Source organism: Chiloscyllium plagiosum, unplaced genomic scaffold (genome assembly GCF_037043375.1).
Source record: "Chiloscyllium plagiosum isolate Xiang-an unplaced genomic scaffold, Cpla_swu_hap1 HiC_scaffold_20, whole genome shotgun sequence".
In the NCBI taxonomy this organism is placed as follows: Eukaryota; Metazoa; Chordata; class Chondrichthyes; order Orectolobiformes; family Hemiscylliidae; genus Chiloscyllium; species Chiloscyllium plagiosum.
Genome location: NW_028270158.1, coordinates 62218754 through 62242579, shown reverse-complemented (window position 1 = coordinate 62242579; position 23826 = coordinate 62218754). Strand labels below are relative to the sequence as shown.

At 43.0% G+C, this 23826-nt stretch overlaps 1 protein-coding gene across 2 annotated transcripts in view; it reads right to left on the bottom strand.

The window, feature by feature from the left end:
• Nucleotides 1-23826, bottom strand: part of apoltp (apolipoprotein lipid transfer particle homolog) — a 394813-nt gene that overhangs the window by 69624 nt on the left and 301363 nt on the right. The window contains exons 56-62 of one of the 2 annotated variants that reach the window (XM_043711128.2): nucleotides 22359-22499; nucleotides 18806-18919; nucleotides 12818-12946; nucleotides 10631-10792; nucleotides 9093-9257; nucleotides 8435-8600; nucleotides 6402-6601 (exon numbers count right to left, since the gene is read on the bottom strand). In XM_043711128.2, coding sequence (XP_043567063.2) covers nucleotides 6402-6601; nucleotides 8435-8600; nucleotides 9093-9257; nucleotides 10631-10792; nucleotides 12818-12946; nucleotides 18806-18919; nucleotides 22359-22499 — 1077 coding nt within the window. The remainder of the gene's footprint in view (nucleotides 1-6401; nucleotides 6602-8434; nucleotides 8601-9092; nucleotides 9258-10630; nucleotides 10793-12817; nucleotides 12947-18805; nucleotides 18920-22358; nucleotides 22500-23826) is intronic. The other variant, XM_087998023.1, reaches the window with a different exon arrangement.

Sequence of the window (23826 nt, the reverse complement as noted above, 5' to 3'; positions counted from 1 at the left end):
CTGCTATATGAAAATGCTAATGCAAAATATGAAACGATTGGGCCATTTTTGTTGGAAAGGGTTTGATTCAATAGACTGACAGTTTCATTAGCGACAGGCTGACTATGAGGTCTAAGAGCTAACAGATTGAAAATTAAATAGGAGATTTAAGGCATAGACAGAAGAAACATTTTTTCCACAATGGACTGAGAGATTGTAGAACAGCCTGCCAGGGTTGATGACTGAAGTTAAGGCTAGAGGCCAGGTTTTCGCTTCTGAGGCAGGTATGAGTCAGCACTCTCAGAGAAACAGAGTTAACGCTGATCCGATGCAAATTCTGATGAAGGTTCCTCAATCTGAAATGTTAACTCGGATTCTCTCTCTGCGCATGTTGTCGGGCCCTGTCGAGCACTTCCGGTAATTTCTGTTGGTCGGGAAAGTGACCAGTTTGCCAGTTTTTGGGGAATTTGAGGGATGAAGCTTAGCCTCAGTAGGAGATAAATTCTTTGTCAGATAAAGTCTTGGGAACTTTTACAGTTCCCATAACAGGGAGATGAAGCTTATATTTTAACATTGCTTTCAAAAGACAATGTCTCTCATAATGCAACCTCATCTTGGTTTGCACTGAAATACGGGCATTAACTCTGCGCTAATGCGGACTCCACAGACCTTTAAAGCAGCAGATGGGACGTGGATCCACAAATCACAGTCCCAGTTCAGGCAACAGAACTGTTAATCTACCAAATTATTCATATCCCCTGACCTTTATAAAATGAAAAGCAACTGTATGCAATTATGTTTGGCTGCTTTCCACAACCTATTATTATCACAATGGGAGGCAGCTGGATTGACAGCTCAAAGGGATTATTAAAGGATTAACTGATTTTGATGTGGGGTTATGAACACAAATGCTTGATTTTATCAGGGATTAAGCACTTGATGTATTCAACTGCACTGAATAGAGTTTCATTTTGGAGACCTTTTCCTCAATGAGTGAACTCTAGTAGACATTTGGAAACCTATCCATGGCTTCGGAGATCTTCCTTTGGTGGTTACTCAATGGGTTGGCAGGGAGGGTGTCAGGGTAAAATGGTTATGGCTGGGGTTGCATGAACTAGCATCAAGTTAGTGTGATAATCCCTACATGCCCCATGGGGAAATCATGAAGCTCGAGGAGAATGAGTTTACTTGGTAACAGGCAATGGCCTGCCCAAACAAACATGTACCTTTTCATTCAGCAGAACTTCTACCAAAACACACAATGACACTGAGAAGATTAGCTTGGCCCTTGTGCATGGATGTCACACATGCACAATTTGTAAGCTATTCCATATTTGGGCCCTCTTGTGGTGCTGTGGTAGTGTCCCTACCCCTAGAACAGGATGTCCAGGTTCTCAACAGGTTCTCTGTTCCAGAGTAGTGTAATATCATCTCTGAACAGGTTGATTGGAAAATAGGTTGAGGATAAAGCAGACCCTCCCCTCTAACTCCATTTTGATTCAGCTCTTTCCCTCTCTCCCTACCCCTCTTTCACCTTCGCCCTTAACGGGTTTGTCAACATCCAGAAGAGCACTTACACACAACTGCAAAATTCTTTTCTCCCACCAAATCACTGGCATTTCCATTTTTATTTTTAACTACTAACCACCATCTGGGTCCACTTCATATATTTTTGTAATCAAGCTGTTCAGCGATGTTATGACATACCTTTGGAGCAGGTGGGACATGAATGGGCCTCCTGGTCCAAAGTTAGGGACACTACCACTGCACTGCCAGATCCTGTGAGTCTGTTTTGTTATTTCTTCTTTTTACGTTTATATCCGGAAGTGTTAGCATTCACAACTAAACAGCTTCCCTACCATCAAAACACCATGACTTTTTTTTTGTTTTTAATCGGGAGTTGGAGCAGAATATTCTGAAAGGGGAGAGTGACCAACTGAAGGTCATTGTACATGTTGGTGCATAGGTGGAGAAACGGATGAGGTTCTGCAGAGGGAACATAGGAAACTATGCAGGAAATTAAACAGAAGGTCCCCAAGGGTAGTAATAACTGGATTATTTCTAGAGCCGGTGTGCTAGTGAGAGTAGGAATGGCAGGATAGGGCAAATGAATGTGCAACGAAGGAGCTGGTGTAAGGGACAAGGATGCATAATTTTGGATCATTGGAATCTCTTCTGGGGTAGAAGTGACCCGCATAAGAAGGACAAGTTGCACCTGAATTGGAAAAGATCCAATATTCTGGTGAGGAGATTTGCTAGAGCTGCTTGGAAAGCTTTAAATTAGTAAGCAGGGTGGGACCTAAAGCAATAGTCAGAAAAAAAAAAGACAAGTCTGAGTCTGGTATAGTAGATAAAGGAAGCAAGTTTAAATAGTCAAGGCAGAAAAGTGCACCACAGAGAACAAGGTAACACTGGTGCATTGAAATAAATGAAAGAGGCCTGACAGGCAGGGCAGATGAACTTAGTTCATGGTTGGGAAAATGGGACTGGGATATTACAGAAACCTGGCTCAGAGAAGGGTGGTCCTGGCAGCAAAGTGTTTAGATTAGATTAGATTAGATTAGATTAGATTACCTTACAGTATGGAAACAGGCCCTTAGGCCCAACAAGTCCACACCGACCCGCCGAAGCGCAACCCACCCATACCCCTACATTTACCCCTATACCTAACACTACGGGCAATTTAGCATGGCCAATTCACCTGACCTGCACATCTTTGGACTGTGGGAGGAAACAGGAGGACCCGGAGGAAACCCACGCAGACACGGGGAGAACGTGCAAACTCTACACAGTCAGTCGCCTGAGGCGGGAATTGAACCCGGGTCTCAGGCGCTGCGAGGCAGCAGTGCTAACCACTGTGCCACCGTGCCGCCCACTGCTAGATGCAATAGGAAGTATTCCAGGGTGCTAGATGCAATAGGAAGTATAGAAAGTGGGACACAAGAGGAGGAGGAGGAGTAGTGGAGCTTTTGGTTAAGGATAATATTACGATTATACGGAGGGTGAACATCTAATTAAATTATATGGGTAAAACTGAGAAATAAGAAAGGGATGATCACCTTATTTGGATTGAATTATAGGCCTCCCCAGTCGGTGGGAAACTGAGAAGCAAATATGTAAGGAGATCTTATATCTGTAACAATAATATGGTTGTAATGGTAAGGGGTTTTAAGTTTCCAAATAGACTGGGCCTGTCATAGTGTTAAGGGCTTGGATGGGGAGGAATTTGTTAACTGTGTACTAGACCATTTTCTTATTCTCTATGTGAATGTACCTATTAGAGGAGGAGCAAAACTTGATCTTCTCTTGGCAAACTAGTCAGTGCAAATAACTAAGATGTCAGTGGGGCAAGTGTTCTTACTTCTATTTGTTTTAAAATAGCTATGGAAAAGGATAGATCTGATCTAAACGTTAAAGTTCAAAACTGGAGTAAGGCCAATTTTGATGGTATCAGGCAGAAGCTTTCAAAGGTTGACTGGGGAGGCTGTTCGCAGGGGAAGGGATGGTTAGAAAATAGGAAGCCTTCAAAAATGAGTTTGAGAATTCAGAGACACTATGTTCCTGTTAGTGCAAAGGGCAAGGCTTGTAGGTGTAAAGAATGCCGGATGACTAGAAAACCTGAGGCACTGGTCAAGAAAAAGGAGTCATATGTCAGATATAGTCAGCTGGGATCCAGTGAATCCCTCGAGGAGTATACATAAAAGGGAAATCAGGAGGACGAAAAGGCAACATGAGGTATTTTAGGATTAAGGAAAATCTAAAGAGATTCGAGAAATATATTAAAGGCAAAAGAGTAACTATGGAGAGAATAGGGCCCCTTAAAGATCATCGAGACCATTTATGTGTGGAACCACAGGAGATGGGTGAATACTACACAGATATTTTACATCAGTATTTAGAGTGGAGAAGGATATGGAAGCTAGGGAACTTCGGGAAATAAAAAGTGATGTCTTCAAAAGTGTCCATTTTACAGAAAAGGAGATGCAGGAGGTCTTAAAACGCACAAAGGTGGATAATTCTCCAGAACCTGATTAGATAAATGCCAGAACTTTGTAGGAAGCTAGGGAAGAGACTTCTGGGCATCTTGCTGAAATATTTGTATCATCGACAGCCATGGGTGAGGTGCTGCAAGACTGAAGGGTGGCTAATGTGGTGCCACTATTTAAGAAAAGGTGGTAAGGAAAAGCCAGGGAACTATAGACCAGTGAGCCTGACGTCAGTGTTGGCCAAGTTATTGGAGGGGATTCTGAGGGACAGGACATGCATGGATTTAGAAAGGCAAGGACTGATTAGGGATAATCAACATGGCTTTGTGTGCAGAAAATCATGTCTCACAAACTTGATTGAGTTTTTTGAAGAAGTAACAAGAGGATTGATGAGGGCAGAGTGGTAGATGTGATCCATCTGGACTTCAGTAAGGCGTTCAACAAGGTTCCCCATGGGAGACTGATTTAGCAAGGTTAGATCTCACAGAATACAGGGAGAACTAGCCATTTGGATACAGAACTGGCTCAAATAGAAGACAGAGGGTGGTGGTGGACGGTTGTTTTTCAGACTGGAGGCCTGTGACCAGTGGAGTGCCACAAAGATCGGTGCTGGGTCCACTACTTTTTGTCATTTACATAAATGATTTGGATGTGAGCATAAGAGGGATAGTTAGTAAGTTTGCAGATCACACCAAAATTGGAGGTATAGTGGACAGCGAAGAAGGTTACCTCAGATTACAATAGGATCTTGATCAAATGGGCCAATGGGCTCAGAAGTGACAGATGGAGTTTAATTCAGATAAATGCGAGGTGCTGCATTTTTTTAAAGCAAATCTTAGCAGGACTTATACACTTAATGGTAAGGTCCTAGGGAGTGTTGCTGAACAAAGAGACCTTGGAGTGCAGATTTATAGCTCCTTGAAAGTGGAGTCACAGGTAGATAGGATAGTGAAGGCCGCATTTAGTATGCTTTCTGTTATCGTTCAGAGTATTGAGTACAGGAGTTGGGAGGTCATGTTGCAGCTGTACAGGACATTGGTTAGGCCACTGTTGGAATGTTGCGTGCAATTCTGGTCTCCTTTCTACCGGAAAGATGTTGTGAAACTTGAAAGGATTCAGCAAAGAGTTACAGGGATGTTGCCAGGGTTGGAGGATTTGAGCTATAAGGAGAGGCTGAACAGGCTGGGGCTGTTTTCCCTGGAGCGTCGGAGGCTGAGGGGTGACGTTATAGAGATTTAGAAAATTATGAGGGGCATGGATAGGATTAATAGACAAAGTCTTTCCCCTGGGGTGAGGGAGCCCAGAACTAGGGGGCATAGGTTTAAGGTGAGAGGAGAAAGATATAAAAGAGACCTAAGGGTAACTTTTTCACGCGGTGGTATGTGTCTGGAATGAGCTGCCAGATAAAGTGGTGGAGGCTGGTACAATTGCAACATTTAAAAGGCATTTGGATGGGTATATGAATAGGAAGGGTTTGGAGGGATATGGGCCGGGTGCTGGCAGGTGGGACTAGATTGGATTGGGATATCTGGTTGGCATGGATGGGTTGGACCGAAGGGTCTGTTTCCATGCTGTACATCTCCAGGACTCTAAGTAATCCACTGGACAGAATCATTGAATCATATAGCACAAAAACAGATCCTTTGGTCCAACTCATCTGCGCTGACCAGATATCCCAATCTGACATAGTCCCATTTGCCAGCATTTGGCTCATATCCCTCTAAGCACTTTCGATTCATATACCCATCCAGATGTTTTCTAAATATTGAAATTTTACCCTCCTCCTCCTCTGGTAACTCATTCCATACATGTACCACCCTCTGTGTGAGAAAGTTGCTCCATGGGTCCGTTTTACATCTTTCCTCTCTCATCTTAAACCTATGACCTCTCGTTCTGGACTCCCCTACTCTTGGAAAAAGACCTTGGCTATTTACCTTACCCATGCCCCTCATGATTTTACAAACCTCTGTAAGGACACCCTTTAGCCTCCAACACGGAGTGTGTGTGTGTGTGTGTGTGTGTGTGTGTGTGTGTGTGTGTGTGTGTGTGTGTGTGTGTGTGTGTAAGGGACCCCAGCCTACCCACTCTCTCCCTCTAGCTCAAACCCTCCAACCCTAAATCTTTTTTGCACCCCTCTCTAGTTTACCAAATCTTTCCTATAGAAGAGGTCTGTTTTATTTGGAGAAACCCTAACTTTTCATCAGCTTCCTCTTGCTCAATAGAGTTGAATACCCTTTATTGTCATGGTATCCTCCTCCTATTCCCTGCATTCTCACACAACAATGGGAGCCGTCCCATCTCTGCACCATTGCTGAACGACCCCCATAACATGTCTCTCTCTCTCTCTCTCTCTATACAGAATCACACTTGACCTGAGGCATTAAAATGGGGTCATAAACAAGCAATTATACGTTGATTATCAATGGATGAAACTACCTCAGTCCTGGTAATGAGGTGGCCACAGCCTTGTGTCGTTACTCTCAGGACACTTTGCATACTCCTATTGACAACAGCAAACGCAACATGGCCCAGTTCTCCCTGCTTCGTCTCATTCAGCGTCTGATACAGTTCTGCTTTCGCACTGCCTCTTCCACTGGAGCAAAGAGCCAATGCTACTCCGTCCTCATCTGGTCCACCTTCGGGACAGACAATTTGTCATTGTTATCAAACAATAATTTCTGCAGGAAGTGGAAAGGTTTCAAAAATTCAACAAGCTGCTGAAAAAAAATCGCAGAACAAATACAGCCAGTTTCTTTTTAAATTATTCATTCTCGGTACATGCGTGTTGCTAGCAAGCCCAGCATTTAGTGCCCGTCCCTAATTGCCCTTGGGGTTGGAGGTGGTGAGCAGCTTCTTGAACCAGCACAGTCTATATTGAGTATGGCCACACTTTTTATTCAATTCTGCTGTTGTGGTTTAATATAACCAAGTGGCACACTAGGCCATTTCAGAGGACCCTTATGGTAAGCACATTGCTGTTGGCCTGGAGTCACTTCTCGGCCAGACCATGTTACAGCAGCTAATTTCTTCCCCTTCGAGGACATTAATAAACCAAGGAAGTCTTTGAGACAATCTGATAGCTTCATCATTATTACCATTGAGACCTTTATTTCAGACATACTAATGAATCAATGTTAAAATCCCCATTGTGGTCATGATACAGGACATAGAATCCAAAATCCCAAATTTCTGCGTTGGAAACCCAGGGATGGTGAAATTGGAATTTTTTTTTAAATCTTGAAATCGCGAGCTGGCCTAACGATGACCGTGAATCCATTGTCGATTGTCATTAGCAACGCATCTGGTCACTGATGTTCTTTAGGGAAGGAAACTGTCATCCCTACCTGGTCTGGCCTACATGTGATTCCAGACCCACAGCAATGTGGTTGATTCTTATCCGTCCTCTGAAATGGCTGAGCAAACCGATTAGTTTAAGGGCAATTAGGGAAGGGCAAAAAAATGCTGACCCAGTCAGAAATACCCACAGCCCATGGAAGAGTAACAAAGATAAAGTCCTCCGCACAATATAAATCTAAGTTCTTCATTTCTAAGTTCATTTTATTATACTTTACCAAACAGTGAAAAGTAATATTTGTTCAGCTCTATGGATGATTGAGCAGAAGAGGTATAGTTAATAAGTTTGCAGATGAAACCAAAATTGGAGGTGTAGTGGACAGTGAAGGAGGTTACCTCAGATTACAATGGGATCTTGATCAGATGGGCCAATGGGCTCAGAAGTGGCAGACGGAGTGTTGCTGAACAAAGAGACCTTGGAGTGCAGGTTCATAGCTCCTTGAAAGTGGAGTCGCAGGTAGATAGGATAGTGAAGAAGGCGTTTGCTTTGCTTTCCTTTATTGGTCAGAGTATTGAGTATAGGAGTTGGGAGGTCAGCTGTACAGGACATTGGTTAGGCCACTGTTGGAATATTGCATGCAATTCTGGTCTCTTTCAAATTAGAAAGATGTTGTGAAACTTGAAAGGGTTCAGAAAAGATTTACAAAGATATTGCCAGGGTTGGAGGATTTGAGCTATAGGGAGGGAGGCTAAACAGGCTGGAGCTGTTTTCGCTGGAGGATCACGAGGAGCATGGATACAATAAATAGACAAAGTCTTTTCCCTGGGGTGGGGAAGTCCAAAACTAGAGGGTATAGGTTTAGGGTGAGAGGGGAAAGATATAAAGGGACCTGAGGGGAAAGATATAAAGGGACCTAAGGGGCAACCTTTTCACACAGAGGGTGGTACGTGTGTGGAATGAGCTGCCAGAGGAAGTGGTGGAGGCTGGTACAATTGCAACATTTAAAAGGCATCTGGATGGGTGTATGAATAACAAGGGTTTGGAGGGATATGGGCTGAGTGCTGGAAGGTGGGACGAGATTGGGTTGGGATATCTGGTCGGCATGGACGGGTTGGACCGAAGGGTCTGTTTCCATGCTGTACATCTCTATAACTCTATAATTGATAATCCTTACCAGAAGTATATCCAGTGTAGTAATGCTGACATCCTCTCTCACGTGTGCTGGCGACTTTAATTTTCTCTTTGTTTTCAATCTTTGCCTCCAGTACCACTCTTCTCTTGATGGCTGAGGCAGTGTACATCCCGAGCAGGCCTAGATGACTGACATCTGAAGCTCTCCACTGTATAAGAAGCAAAGCATTTACCAAATGTTTGTATTTTGACCCAGGAATCAAAAGTGTGACTCAAATCAAATGGCTCAGCTTACTAACGTACTTTAATTCAATGCCAAGAAGTCACACGACACCAGGTTATAATCTACCAGGTTTATTGGAAATCACAAGCTTTCAGAGCACTGCTCCTTTGGGAAGTGATGTCACTCCATCTGACAAAGGAGCAGCGTCCAAATAAACTTGTTGGACTTTAATTTGGTGTTGTGTCACTTCTGAATCTGTCCACTCCATACCAATACCAGCACCTCCACGTCATTAATTCAGTGCCACATTGGGGTTAGACCTTGAAAATACCAAGTCATTCCATTATTATTTTAATTAATATTTTGGTTTGTCAGGCATGAGCCATTGATAAAATAGAACTGGCTAACACATGATTAGTGCCAAAAATATTCCAGTGTTCCATATTCTACAGATACATGTCACAGTGAATTGAAGTACCTCCATGTCCAGAGAGTAGTTCTTTACATTTGCCTGTCCACTGTCTCTCAGAGACATTGCCAGCATCATGTCATGTTTCTCATTACTGGAAAGACTGACTCGGGTTTGGGATGACAGAATAATTTCTCCTTTATTCCGCTGGTGCTTTCCTGACAGCTTGATAGACTGAAAACAAAGATGAAGCTATTCATTACACTCTTACCTCACAAAGCATCTCCTCACCCTTTCCATCCTTTGTCGAATTCTCCCTCTCTCATCTTCTCTTCTGAGGTTTTGCTAACATTAATACATTTTGGAGAGGAGCTAACATCCCACCCAGCAGACTATATATCTCTCGGGCCTGGAAAGTGACCATTCGAGCAGAGTGCCACCCTTGTCCTCCATATACAGCATTGGGTTTGCCAAGCCACTGGACAGCCATTGGCAATCTCACGTTGCAATGGTTTCTGGCTCCTGCAGGGAAATTTACCACATGGCCACCCCATTCTTGAGCAGATGTGCCCGCCCACTGAGCGTTGCTGACCAAACAAGAGACCAACAAGTCTCCATTACTAACAGTGCTACCAAGGAACAATGGCCACTGCTGGTACTACTCACCGTGGTGAGGATTGTCAATGGAGACTCAAAATGGGTAGGGAATGCCAGGGTCAGTGAGGAAGGTTCTGGCATGGGGGAAAAGGTACGTTAGGGAGGAACAGAGAGGTTTATTCCTGTGGGGGTGGGCCCTGCTGCTGGTGGTCACCTCCACTGGGCAGATGGCGCCTGACAAGGATAGACCACCTCACTGAATGGCGGATCAGGCTCAATGGGCTGAATGGCCTGCTTCTGCTCGTATGTCTTATGGTGTTATGGACCATGGCACCTGCCCAGATGGTGTGATCCGGTCCTCTGCTCCCCTACAATCCTGGGATAAAGTTGGTCAGAACTGAACTAACCGAGGAGCTATAACTGCCTTTCACCAGCTGCTGACCGTAGCTCAGGTTTCTCAGTCTTTCAAACTGATCCCACAGCACAAATTGAATCAACAAATTACCATCAAAAAAGGACCCTAGAATTTCAGACAGTAATACCACTACTTCTCATGTACACCTGGAGATGGGCAATAAATTAGATTAGATTAGATTACTTACAGTGTGGAAACAGGCCCTTCGGCCCAACAAGTCCACACCGACCCGCCGAAGCGCAACCCACCCATACCCCTACATTTACCCCTTACCTAACACTTCGGACAATTTAGCATGGCCAATTCACCTGACCTGCACATCTTTGGACTGTGGGAGGAAACCGGAGCACCCGGAGGAAACCCACGCAGACGCGGGGAGAACGTGCAAACTCCACACAGTCAGTCGCCTGAGGCGGGAATTGAACCCAGGTCTCTGGCGCTGTGAGGCAGCAGTGCTAACCACCGTGCCACCGTGCCGCCCTAATACTGATTGTAACGAAATGGAATTAAAATGCAGGCCAATCAATCCTTTTGAAAAGCGGGATGAATGAAGATTAAACAAGATCACGGGTAAAATGGAAAAAGAAAATCCCACATTTGACATGTTGCAGAAGGACAATTTCAGATAGTGGTTGAACTGGTCACGATAATCAGTTTGGATCTTCCCAAGAATGTCCTGCCTTCCACAAGTCGACTGGAAAACGTTGGAGAAAGTGGCAGCAATTCCGATACTGTCTGGTCTCGTTGGTCTGTTACTCTGGAGAAAGTGAAAAACATATGACAAATGGTCGGGGGAGCAGCAGTCCATCCTGATCAGTTGCTTATTAAGAAAAAAATTGCCTCCAGGATTCTCAACATTGTGTTCTGTCTTTGTCAAGACACTGTCAGTGAGTGAGGCATGGATTTGGAATGTGCAACTGGACTAAAATCTCTGTTAACTTGGAAATACAGCAGCTCTTGAGCTGCCCAGACGGAAATAACTAAAACCCTACTGAAGTGTGATGACTATCTTTAAGAGTACTTGGAGCTAGCTCCATAATAGCCAGGACTGAAAAGCAGGCCAATTATTAAGACATTACTGTGGTAACTACATGAAATATCAAGGTCACAGCTTCCTCTCCTTGAAGGTGGTGAGTAGGGGAAATAATGGGGAATGCTGGTTTGAAGAGGAAACTCACCCCCTTCTTGCCACCTCAGCAATTAAGTGCTGGACTAGAAGGTCCATCCCCTGACTTGCTACCAACTGAGGCCATGAAGAGTTCAGTATTGGTTGCATTATTGCCCCTTTCCCTGTGACCCCCAGCAATCACCAATGTCAAGTCCTATGATAAGGCAAGATATACCCTGCTCGCTCACCTGTCAGTTCTTAATGAGTAGATTGGTGGATGATTGGGTGGGTTCTCTCTCTGTTTTGTGTAGTGTGTTGTCACCACCCAACACACACACACAGTTAGAAAAAAAAATTCTGTCCACAATGTCCTAAATTAAGAGGTGACCTTATTGACGTTTATAAGGTCATGAGGGGTATAGATACAGTCAATGGTAGGTGGCTTCTCCCTAGGATAAGGGATTTCAATACTAGGGGGCACATTTCTAAGGTGATAGGAGAGATATTTTAAAAAAAGGCATGAGGGGAAAATTTTTTACACAGAGGATGTTGTGTGCGCGGAATGAACTTTCTGAGGAAGTGGTGAATGCGGCACAATTGTTACATTTAGAAGACACATAAGTACATGAATAGGAGAGGTTTGGAAAGATATGGGCCAGGAGCAGACAGTGGGGATTATGTTTGGCATGGATTGGTTGGGATTGTTTCTGTGCTATATGACTCTACGACTATGACTGAGATGGAAATAATCATGATGGTAAGTTTAATTAGGGTAATAGTGGTCTGGGGTGACAGCGCATGCCTCCATTCTATCTCACGTTGCCTATCATTGACCACGTCTAAGCGGGCTCTTTTTGGCTTATCCATCTTACACCATCTCCTAAAAGGGAACTTCACTCCCAATGGTCAGAGACCCATAAGCAACCATGTGATATCATGTAATCCCAAGGGTTCAGAAAAGATTTACAAGGATGCTGCCAGGGTTGGAGGATTTGAGCTATAGGGAGAGGCTGAACAGGCTGGGACTGCTTTCTCTGGAGCGCCGAAGGCTGAGGGGTGACCTTATAAAGGTTTATAAAATCATGAGGGGCATGGATAGGATAAATTGACAAAGCCGTTTCCCTGGAGTAGGGGAGTCCAGAAGTAGAGGGCATAGGTTTAGGGTGAGAGGGGAAAGATTTAAAAGGGTCTTAAGGGGCAACTTTTTCATGCAAAGAGTGGTGAGTATATGGAATGAGCTGCCAGAGGAAGTGGTGGAGGCTGGTACAATTGCAACATTTAAAAGGAATCTGGATGGGTATATGAATAGGAAGGGTTTAGAGAGATATGGGCCTAGTGCTGGCAAATGGGACTAGATTAGGTTAGGATATCTGATTGGCATGGATGAGTTGGACTGAAGGGTCTGTCCGTGCTGTACATCTCTATGACTTCATGCAAGTATTGTCATTATTCTCTGATGTTATTTAAATAACTGAAAGTCTAGTGGGTGCTTGGTGTTCAGATATAGAATTATATTTGCAATAGCACAGAAGATCAAAATGCCTGAGATGCACAAGTTTGACATACAATTAAACTCAAATTATAGAATGGGGCTGGAGCTACACAAAAGGCACTCAGACTACACTACGCTCAGAATTTACGAAGAGACTATTGCCATGTTGAGAGATACTTTACCTGATATTCAAAGCTTTGATTGATTTCCTTGTCACTCCAATGAAGTTCCATACTCTCAGTGAAAGAGTTTTGAGTGGACATGACAGATCCACAACTGTGCAGAGACTGTATCAGAAGCAAGGGCTGCAACTGGATAAACACAATGGAATTACCTCAATGACTGTAAGAAAATCAGACTGCTATAAATTGCTCCTGCCTCATTCTTTTAGTTTCTATTTGCGATCATGTTATAGTCTTACAAAGAAACTAAACTGGAAGGTGGAATGTTCTTGACCAGAAATCATTATAAATTCACCAGAAACACTTAGAACTGGAACTACTTAAATTATTCAAAAAGGATCTGTGTTCATTAACATTCATGCTACTAGAGTTCCTCTGCTGGTACATGTACATACTTTAGCTCCAATGAAGGAAATGCACAATTTTTAATAGGCTACAGAAGCTGCTTAAGTTTTCCCATTTCAGTACATTGTTATGTTACTGATGACCTGAAGGAGGTAACTGACAGGAACATCACAAAGGAATAAGATTACATTTGGTATTCAATAAGCAGCCTACAGACCATAGTTTAAATTTGAAATGAGAGCACTAGGGAAGAGTACAAGAGGCTCAAACTGAACAAAGGCAAATTCAGAACCAATGGCAGATGGTTTACATTCAGTAAATCATGGAGAACATTTGGAATTGAGGCAGGGTGATGGAGGCATGAATCCCGGAAAGAAAAATGAAGGAACAATCAGATAAAGTGGTGTGGAACTATCACATCTTTTCCTGGATGGATGAGCTTGGATCAGCCTTCCTTCAGCATATACATAAACTAATTGATCTACACCATCTGTAGCCATTGGCACCAATTTCCATCATTTCACGTATAGTTTGGCAAACAAGACAGATATATTTGGGACCTAGCTAATCCTGACTGATTATTATTATCAATGAAACATTAACATTCCCACAGATGCTGCTGAGTTTCTCCAGCACTTTCTGGTTTTACTTCAGATTGCCAGTATCTGCTGTACTTTGCTTTTACAGTTATTACCTGACCTGTTAGTAGACAATATTCTTCTGAGGCGTTTAACTCTTTTCATTATTATTTAATCTAATTTTCTAATCAACCTGTTCAGAGATGTTGTAACACACCTCTGGACTTAAACACGGGCCAGGGACAGGAACACTCTACTACTGTGCCACAGGAGGGCTCACTTTTGACATCTTAGTCACCTTACTAAATGCACAATATTCAATGCTTTGTGATATTTGACAAGAAACATTTTTCTTAGTCATGTGCATTAAGTTAAAAACAAAGTCCTGAAATTTCTAATGAATTCCAATAGGAGAAAACAGATCCAACTTTCAATTTCCAGCCCATCCACTGAGTGAAGATTTAAGAACTGTCATCAAATTTAAAAGGCAATGTTAATGCATACATTTCAGTCAATCCACAATTTCATTATTTGCCCAGTTTTAGTTAATTGAAGGATTTGGATCTAAAGGTAAGCTCAACTGTAAAAAAAAATATTTTCAGAAACTACCCTTATTGGGTGAATGTTTGCACCTTCCACGTAGTACGTAGTCTCTGCATATTTCATACCTCCTGCTAGAACTTGTCTGTTCAATCCCATATCTTTCAAGATATCTGGTGATGACAGCCAGAGGCTATCCCACCAGATCAAGGTGACTGGAACCAGGATTACCCCTCTGAGGGCAGCAGCCATAGAGTCAACAAGCACAACAGTGTCCACTTCTACAGAAGGGTCAATGACTTGGGGACACATTTTTAAGGTGGGAGGTGGGATATTTAAAAAAGACGAGGCTTTTTTTTTTAAGGCAGAAGGTGGGTTCGCACGTGGAATGAATTTCATGAGGAAGTGGTGGATGTGGGTACAATTACAACATTTGGATAGATAAATTAATAGTAAAGGTTTGGAGGGATATGGGCCAGGAGCAGGCAAGTGGGTCTAGTTTAGTTCGGGATTGTGTTCGACATGGACTGGTTAGACTGAAGGATCTGTCTCCATGCTGTATGACTCTATGACTATGATGATATGACTTCCACCTCTCTGCTTGGTTGAGACAGACAGTGTAGTCACAGTACAATGGCACTCAGGAGAGCATCATGCAGTTGAAATGTGAGAGAAGGGAGAGCCACCAGGCTAGCAAGGAGCCCTAGCAAAACTGGAGTCTATGGGAATTAGGGGAAACTTCTGTTGGTTGGAGTCACACCTTGCACAAAGGAAAATGTTTTTTGTTACTGGAGATCAGTCATCTTAGCTCCACGACAGTCTTCAGGGTAGCGTCCTAGGCCCAACTATCTTTTGTATGTCAACTGAATGTGTGGGAACCAATGGATGCAGTGAAATTACTACCATTTGCAGAAGCATATCTATGTGAAGAATACTTTTTTTTAGGAATTCATTCACAGGATGTGGATGTCACTGGCCAGGCTGGTATTTATTACCCATCCCTAAATGCCCTTGAGATGGTAGTGAACCACCTTCTTGCAATACTGAAGTGAACTTCGACTTACAATGCTGTTAGTAGGGGACTTCCAGGATTTTGACACAGCAACTCTGAAGTAATGTATTTCTAAAACAGGTTGGCAGGTGGTTTGGAGGAGCATTTGCAGCCGGTGGTGCACCCAGGTATCTGCTGCTCTTGTCATTCCAGACAGTAGATGAATTTGGAAGGTGCTGTCAGAGGAGCCTTGGTGAGTGCCTGCAATGTATCCAATAGCAAGGCAGTTGTGAAACTTGAAAGGGTTCAGAAAAGATTTACAAGGTTGTTTCCAGGGTTAGAGGGTGACAGCCATAGGGAGAGGCTGAATGGGATGGAGCTTTTTTTCCCCTGGAGCATCAGAGGCTGAGGGGTGACCTTTTTGATGTTTATACAGGTTTCCCCGCTATCCGAAAGTAGAGCATTCCTAGGAAACCTGTCGTAAGCCGAAATGACATAAAGCGAAGCAGCAATTACATTTCTCGTAAAAGCAAAATCCTCTTTGGATTTCTTTCAGTTAGCAAAAACAGGTACTAATGTGGGTCTTTTGTAAAAGCGAAGTGGCATAAATTGAACTTTCAAAAAGTAGGGGATACCTGTAAAATCATAAAGGGCCTGGATAGGGTAAATTGACAAGGTCTTTTCCCTGGGGTGGGGAGTCCAGAACTAGAGGGCAGAGGTTTAGGGTGAGAGGGGAAAGATATAAAAGAGACCGAAGGGACAACTTTTTCACACAGAGGGTGGTACGTGTATGGAATGAGCTGCCAGAGGAAGTGGTGGAGGCTGGTACAATTGCAACATTTAAAAATCATCTGGATGGGTATATGAATAGGAAGAATTTAGAGGGATATGGGCCAAGTGCTGGCAAATGGGACTAGATTAATTTAGGATATCTGGTCAGCATGGACTGAAGGTTCTGTTTCTGTGCCGTACATCTCTGCGACTCCATTAGCCTATTATAGATGCTACACATATTGCTGCTATTGTGTTTTAATGCTGAAGGAGTGAATGTTTAAATTGGTGAATGTGGTGCTAATCAAGCAGTCTGCTTTGTCCTTTTTGGCATCGAACTTCTTGAATGCTGACAGAGTTGCACTCTTTCAGGCAAGTGGGGAGTATTCCATCACACTCCTGACTTGTGCCTTGCACATAATGGACAGGTTTTGGAGAGTCAGAAAATGAGTGACTAGTTTCTAACCTGGTCTTGTAGCCACTATATTTACATGGTGAGTCCAGTTTAGTTTCCCGTCAATGGATGTTGATATTGGGAGCTTCAGTGATGTCAAAGGCAGTGATTAGATTGTATCTTTTTGAAGTTGATAATTGTCTGACCCTTTTGTGACCTTCATGATACTTGCCATATATCAGCCCAAACCTGGACACTTTCGGGATCATCTTGCATTTGAAAATGGACTACTTCAGTATCTGAGGAATCACGAATGGTGTTGAACATTGAGCAAAGAACATCCCCACTTCTGACCTTATGATAGAGGGAAGATCATTAATGAAGCAGCTCAAGATGATTAGACCTAAGACACCACCCAGAGGACCTCCTGTGGAGATGCCCGGGAGCTAAGATGTCTGACTTCCAAAAAGCAAAACCATTTTCCTTTTGTGCACGGTATGACTCCAGGAGAAAGTGAGGACTGCAGATACTCATGAGTCAGAGTCAAAACGTGTGGTGCTGGAAAAGCACAGCAGGTCAGGCAGCATCCGAACAGCAGAGAAATGACATTTTGGGCATAAGTCCTTCGTCAGGAGGGTATGACTCCAACAAACAGAAGTTTTTCCTGATTCCCATGGACTCCAGTTTTGCTCGGGCTCAATACCTCACATGGTCAAATGTGACCTTGATGCCAAAGGCAGTCACTCTCACTTCACCTCTGGAATTCAGCTCTTTTGTCCATGTTTAGAGCAAGACTATAATGAAGTCCATAGCTGAATAGGCCTGTCAGAACCCAAACTGAATGTCAGTTAGCTGAGTAAGTGCTGCTTGATTGTTTGGTTACTGACTTCTTCCACCACTTTACTAATGATCAAGAGCAGACTGATGGGGAGGTAACTGCCTGGTTGAATTTGACCTGCTTTTTCCGTACAGGACACACCTGAGCAATTTTCTACATTGTTGGATAATGCCGGTGTTGTTGCTGCAGGAGTGTCTAGGGGGATGGTAAGTTCTGCAACATACATTTTCAGTACTATTGCCAGAATGTTGTCAAACCAATATACTTTATTTTATCCAGTTTCATCAGCTATTTCATGATATTATATGGATGTTAGTGAGTAAGATAGTTTTCAATGACTATCGATAGGGGCGATATGGTCAGTACTGGACTAGCTTTTTATGCCCGATTTCAGTTTCACCATGAGGCATTTGAACCTGTGTCTCCAATCTAAAGTTCTGGATTACTAGCCCAGTGACACCACCATTATACCAGGGTCTCTCTAAACTCCTCACCTATCCTCAGTTAGTCTTGACTCTCCCAGTCTTGCCAGTGACCAGCTCTTTTTCATATTTGATCTCCCCTCCATTCTGCCCATTCCACCGGACAGAATATACAAAAGTTTGAATACATGTACAAACATATTTAAGAACAGCTTCTTCCCTGCTGTTATCAGACTTATGAATGGATGTCTCATATATTAGAATCATAGAATCCCTACAGTGTGGAAACAGGCCGTTTGGCCCAACAAGTCCACACCCACCCTCCGAAGAATATCCCACCTAAACCCATACTCCTCCCCTGTTACTCTACATTTCCCCTGACTAATGCACCTAAGCCTTACATATCCCTGAACACTGTGGGCAGTTTAGCCTGGCCAATTCACCTGACCTGCACATCTTTGGACTGTGGGAGGAAACTGGAGCACCCGGAGGAAACCCACACAGACACGGGGAGAATGTGCAAACTCCACACAGACAGTCACCCAAGGCTGGAATCGAACTTGGGTCCCTGGCGTTGTGAGGCTGCAGTGCGAACCACTGAGCTACCATGTCACCCTTTTTGGAAGTACGATTGGGTAGAGTTGGTAAAAGGAAATGGGAACATTTAACGAAACCAACAAAAAGTGCATTACAAGGTTTCCTCAGTTCTTCTCTATGACTGACTTAACTTCATAGCAGCAGCCCTAATCCAGAACATGACGCTGCTGAATCTGGATGCAGTAATGGAGTCTGTCATTTTTAATGAGGAATGCCCTATCCTCTCCAAATATAAATTTTTAAATGTTTAACACCATTAGAAATAAAGATGTTTTTCTGTTATAGAGCGACACATTTTGGAACATCCATCCCACTGCTGTTCATTCAATGTGGTAATCCCAAATAATATGGAGAAGCTAAAAGGAGGAGAGAAAGAAAGATTGATCGAGAAAAGGTAGGAACAGAAGTGGGAAGGGTGGGTAGATAGAGATAGAGAGATATAGAGATACATAGAGATAGATAGATAGATAGAGAGAGATTCTATTGATTCATTGGGGCGAGCCAAGGAATACCTGGCCTGTAGAAAAGTCCACACACGTGTCCCATGCTGTTAAATTCCTTTCCAAAGTGTATTCTAATGTAAATTTAAGATCAACGGGCTGACCTCCATTCCAGGAAACATGAGCCTAGAGAAGATTAAACACATGTTAGTCAAACTGAATGTTGTTCCATACTACATGTGATTGCAATTTATATTAAGCATAGTTAAGGCTTCATGTCACACTTTCGTGACATCTTACAGTGCCTGATCTTAACTTTGATCAACTTGACTGGACGATAACGCAGGACACAGGGCTGAGGATCACACATGGTCACCTCCAAGTCAGCACATTGAACTGAAATTTAAGCCCACCAGAAACAGCAGCGGGAACAATTAATGGGGAGCAGATTAAAACTGATACAAATTGGAATGAAATTTATCTTAACAGAGATTACAATGACAATGATCTTGATAGAGTCACAATATTAAGGTGGGGGAGAAGAATTTTAATTAATGAAGAAGTGAAATGTTTTTGCTGAGTTTTGCAGCATGGCCCACTTTCTGTCTGATTATTTGTGTGGGTGATATTTGAACATTAGTAGCTCAGAAGCTGCTCAGAATGAATAAGGAAAGCCATATATTTAACATCCTGACCTATTTATCATTTACCAGAAGGAAAAACCAACAGCATGTGGAGATAAAGCCGTTGGTCATACTGAAGCTTGATTTTAAAGTGAACAAGAAAGTTGGACCAGTATCTATCACTCACCGCTTTTACCTTTCTTCCTTCTGTCAGGGCATTTAATAATTAGATTTTATATGATTCAGTACCATCATCTAGCTGTGTTTGAAATTCATGGAACAGAAAATGTGCACAGATTAGCCCTCTATTAGGTGAGATGTTTTGAGTTGATGCTTAGAGGCTCTGCTATCCCCCCCTCCACCCCACAAAACAGCCTGGGGTGAATTTACGCCCATCAAGTGGATTGCTGCACAAGGATCTTCGTAGGACCTGCCTCCAGGGAGCTGTTGCCCAATCAAATAGCTGACAGCCTCCTTGTCACAGCCGTGCCTTTGGGACTGTGGTTGCCAACAGTGAGAAGTCATGGCACCAAAGTTAGGAGGGAGTGGGGAAGCATCTTGTTGGGGTGGAGTAGGCTAAGGAGTGGACACGACTGGGGAGAAGGACAATGTGGAGGGGGAAAGTGGAGAGATTGGACCCATGGTGCATAAGCTTGTCTCTCTATTACTCTCCTGCACTGGGGCAGAGTGGGACTGGGGAAGGTTGGTAGGTGGCAGGCACAGTATCTGTGGGCATCGCACAGGACCATCCACAACTTTCCGGTGGAGCTATGAGATACAGCACTTTATGAGGAAATGTTTCTATGCTGCAATTGACAGACAATACACATTTCAACAGTTGATTTGGATAAAGTATGCGAGTGTGGCTGAAAAAAGACACATTTTCTCACAGCCTTTCATCAAGATATTCAAACAATAAGGAGAGACAAGATTGTTATACTGTATCAGAAGTGTATGCTGATTGATTGGCAAGTGGACTCTGATTGGTGAAAGTGTTGCGAAGGAGCATACACCAGTTATATAATGATTGACAGTTAACTGCCAAGCTTCGCTTAAATTTAAATCTGGCAGACTGACATGGATTTGTCAAAGCATGGCCCTGAGGAATGAATCAGACAATAGCTGTTGGTTGCTTTGTTGAGTTGAAACATGGGCAGTGCATGTACATGTTCTTTGTGTTTTTATGTATGTAGCTTTGAGAGATATAAGTATATCACAGTATAAGCCAGAGAGATCGGCTTCAACAAAATGTGTATTTTTATCAGTGATATATATATGTGTGTGTGTGTGTGTGTGTGTTCATACTGCAAAAGGGTAATCCATCTTTTAGTAACTGAAGTAAATAACTATTTTTGAAGCTCGGAATGTGATTTAAATCACTCAATATTGCGAATATTGTAATAATATTAGGATGAATCATTCTTTTTAAATTGCACACAACTGCATTGCACGCTCTCTATTCCTTGTCACAGGATCTCACCACGCATGAAAATTCCGCGCTGAGTCAGGCTGCAATCCAAACATTAATTCCTTTTGGCCATTATGACATTTATAAGTATTTTCTGTGAAAACAATCTTCAGTTAAGCCATACAAATAAGGATCATCAGATTTAAAGGCTGCCTTCAAACACTTTGGTTGCTCTTGGCATCGTGCCTTCTGAGACATTTCCAAATCAGACAAAAGTCCAAAAGATCTTAGACTTCCACTTTCATTCACATAAAAACATTGACTGCTGTCATGAGGAAGGGATCAGAAAACTGACTGGGGAGAGCCTTGATTCAGGTCACCATTTAGTGCGACAAGAATGGCAACATTATTGTTGCCTTAAATCTGCTCATTAGACCAAAATCCTGGAACTCCCTCCTGAAAACCTACAACATTCTGAATTTTAGACAGTGTAAATGCAGGAATGATTTTCCCAAAGATCAGGGTCCAGAACCAAGCGTCACATCTATGGATACAGGATAGGCCATTGACAAACATACAAATAAGAAACATGAATAGGCCACTTGTAGAAGCCCTACAGTGCGGAAAGAGACCACTCGATCTTTTGAGCCTGCTCCATCATTCAATTCGATCATGGCTGATCGGACTTCAACCTCAACGCTACATTCCTGATAATCTTTCATCCTCTTAGTCATAGAGATGTACAGCACGGAAACAGACCCTTCGGTCCAACCCATCCATGCCGACCAGATATCCCAACCCAATCTAGTCCCACCTGCCAGCACCCGGCCCATATCCCTCCAAACCCTTCCCATTCATATACCCATCCAAATCTATTTCTGCCTTAAAAACTATTTGGAGATTCTACATCCACTTTCTTTGGGGAATTCCAAAGATTTTCAGCCTCTTGAGAAAAAAAAAGCTTCATCATCTTTCTTTAATGGGTGACCTCTTATTTTTAAACCATGACCCTTAATTGTAGATGCTCCCACAGGAGAAAACATCCTTTCAACATCTACCCGGGCAACTCCTCTCAAGATTTTATACGACAATTAAGAAACCTCTGACTCTTCTAAATTCCAGAGTACACAAGACTAGCCTGTCTAGCTTCTACTGACAAGAGGAGAAATATCTTCACCCAGTGAGTGTTGAGCCTGTGGAATTCTCTGCCACAGGAGCGGATGAGGGCAAAACACTAAATGCTTTCAAGGTAGCGCCTGATTTGGCTCTTAGGGCTAAAGGGATTAAAAGGTCTAGGGAGAAAGTGGGAACAGGATGATCAGCCATGACCGTACTGAATAACGGAGCAAACTTCAAGGGTCCTGTGGTCTATTCCTGTTATTATTTTCTGCGTTTCTATATTAGAGCACACACCAAATGAACTGCAGTGGTTCAAGAGAACCAAGGTTCACCAGCACCTTCTCAAGGGCAATTAGGGATGAGCAACCAATGTTAGTCTAGCCAGCAATGCCCAGAAGCCGTGCATGAATAAAGGGAATGACAGGAAATACATTATATTTAAAAGAACATTGATAACTCTGCCATCTATTCCAACCTTTTGATTGTATTTCTGTTCTTTTCTTTCAGAAAGACACTGTAGTTCAAACTTCTTCAAAGAGAGTTTGAATGGGTGCTGAAGGTGGGCTCGGCTGTCCAGTCGGTCGTTATCCAAATTCAGGGAAGCTGAAAGAACCACCTATTCCAAGGAAACACATTTTTAATATAACTGATCATTATAAAGCTCCATTAAATATCACTCTTCCGATATCAAAGAACATTTTCACCTCTCTTGTTCTCACCTGATTTACACTCTCACCCAAGGTCATAAATACCACCATATTTGTCTTATCACTTATCGAATGGGATTAAACACTGAAGTAGAATTTGACGACAGTAAATGCCAAGCAGTAGCTGGGAAGTGGCTTCCAAATTTCAACTGAGTTGGGTTGTACTTTCCATTAAAACCACTGAGTTGGATAAATGTAGACTGAGATCTAACTGGTCTTTCCCAGTAGCTGGCAGAGAACTGTTTGAACCATTTCCTGATTTTGTTTTGGAGCAGTGAGGAATTTGAATGTGGATTGCACTACATGAAAGTGTGGTGGAGGCAGGTTCAATTGTGAGCAGTGAAAGGGAACTGGATAAGCAAAAGGTAATGGTAATGTTGCAATAGTCTTACCAACCCATAGCACTGCTCTCTCATGAGACAGACAGAGAGAGACACAGAGAGAGAGAGAGAGACACACAGAGAGAGAGAGAGACACAGAGAGAGAGAGAGAGACACACACAGAAAGAGAGACACACAGAGAGAGAGAACGAGAGCAAGAACTGGTTTAAGCTGAGGGTCCCTTTGCCTCAGGCAAGGGAAGAGGAAGAGGTTGAGAAGGAGAGTTCTTCAGCTGGTGCAGAAACTGAACCCATGATGTTAGCATCACTCTATATTGTAAACCAGCCATCCAGCCAACTGAACTAAGCACCTGAAGAGACAACGTTTGTGAGGCAGGGGAATGGGATAGGTTGAGCTGGATTTTCCCATTCTAACACATACAGTAACTTAGGCTTTACTAAAAGAGCAGGACGCACACGACATCAGATTTATTTGAAATCACAAGCTTTTGGGCCATTTCCATTTCTATTAATAGAAGCGTAGAGTAAAAGAGCCAGGAGATTATATGAAACTTCTATAAGACATCACCTAGAGTACTGCGTTTAATTCCTAGCAACATACTTTAGGAAAGATGTGAAGACATTAGAGAGAGAGTGCAGAAAGGAATCACAAGAATGGTTCCAGGGATGAGGATCTTCATCTACAAAGATAGACTGGAGAAGTTGGGATCATTTCTCTTGGAGGAGAAGGCGGAGAGGACATCTGATAGAGATATTCAAGAAAGGAGTCTGGACAGAATAGACATGCAAACACTTCCCTCTCGGAAAGCTCTCGGGGAACAGTTTAAAATTAATTGGTAAGTGAAGCAAAAGTGTCACTAGGAAAACTTCAATCATGCAGCGAGTGGTTAGGGTCT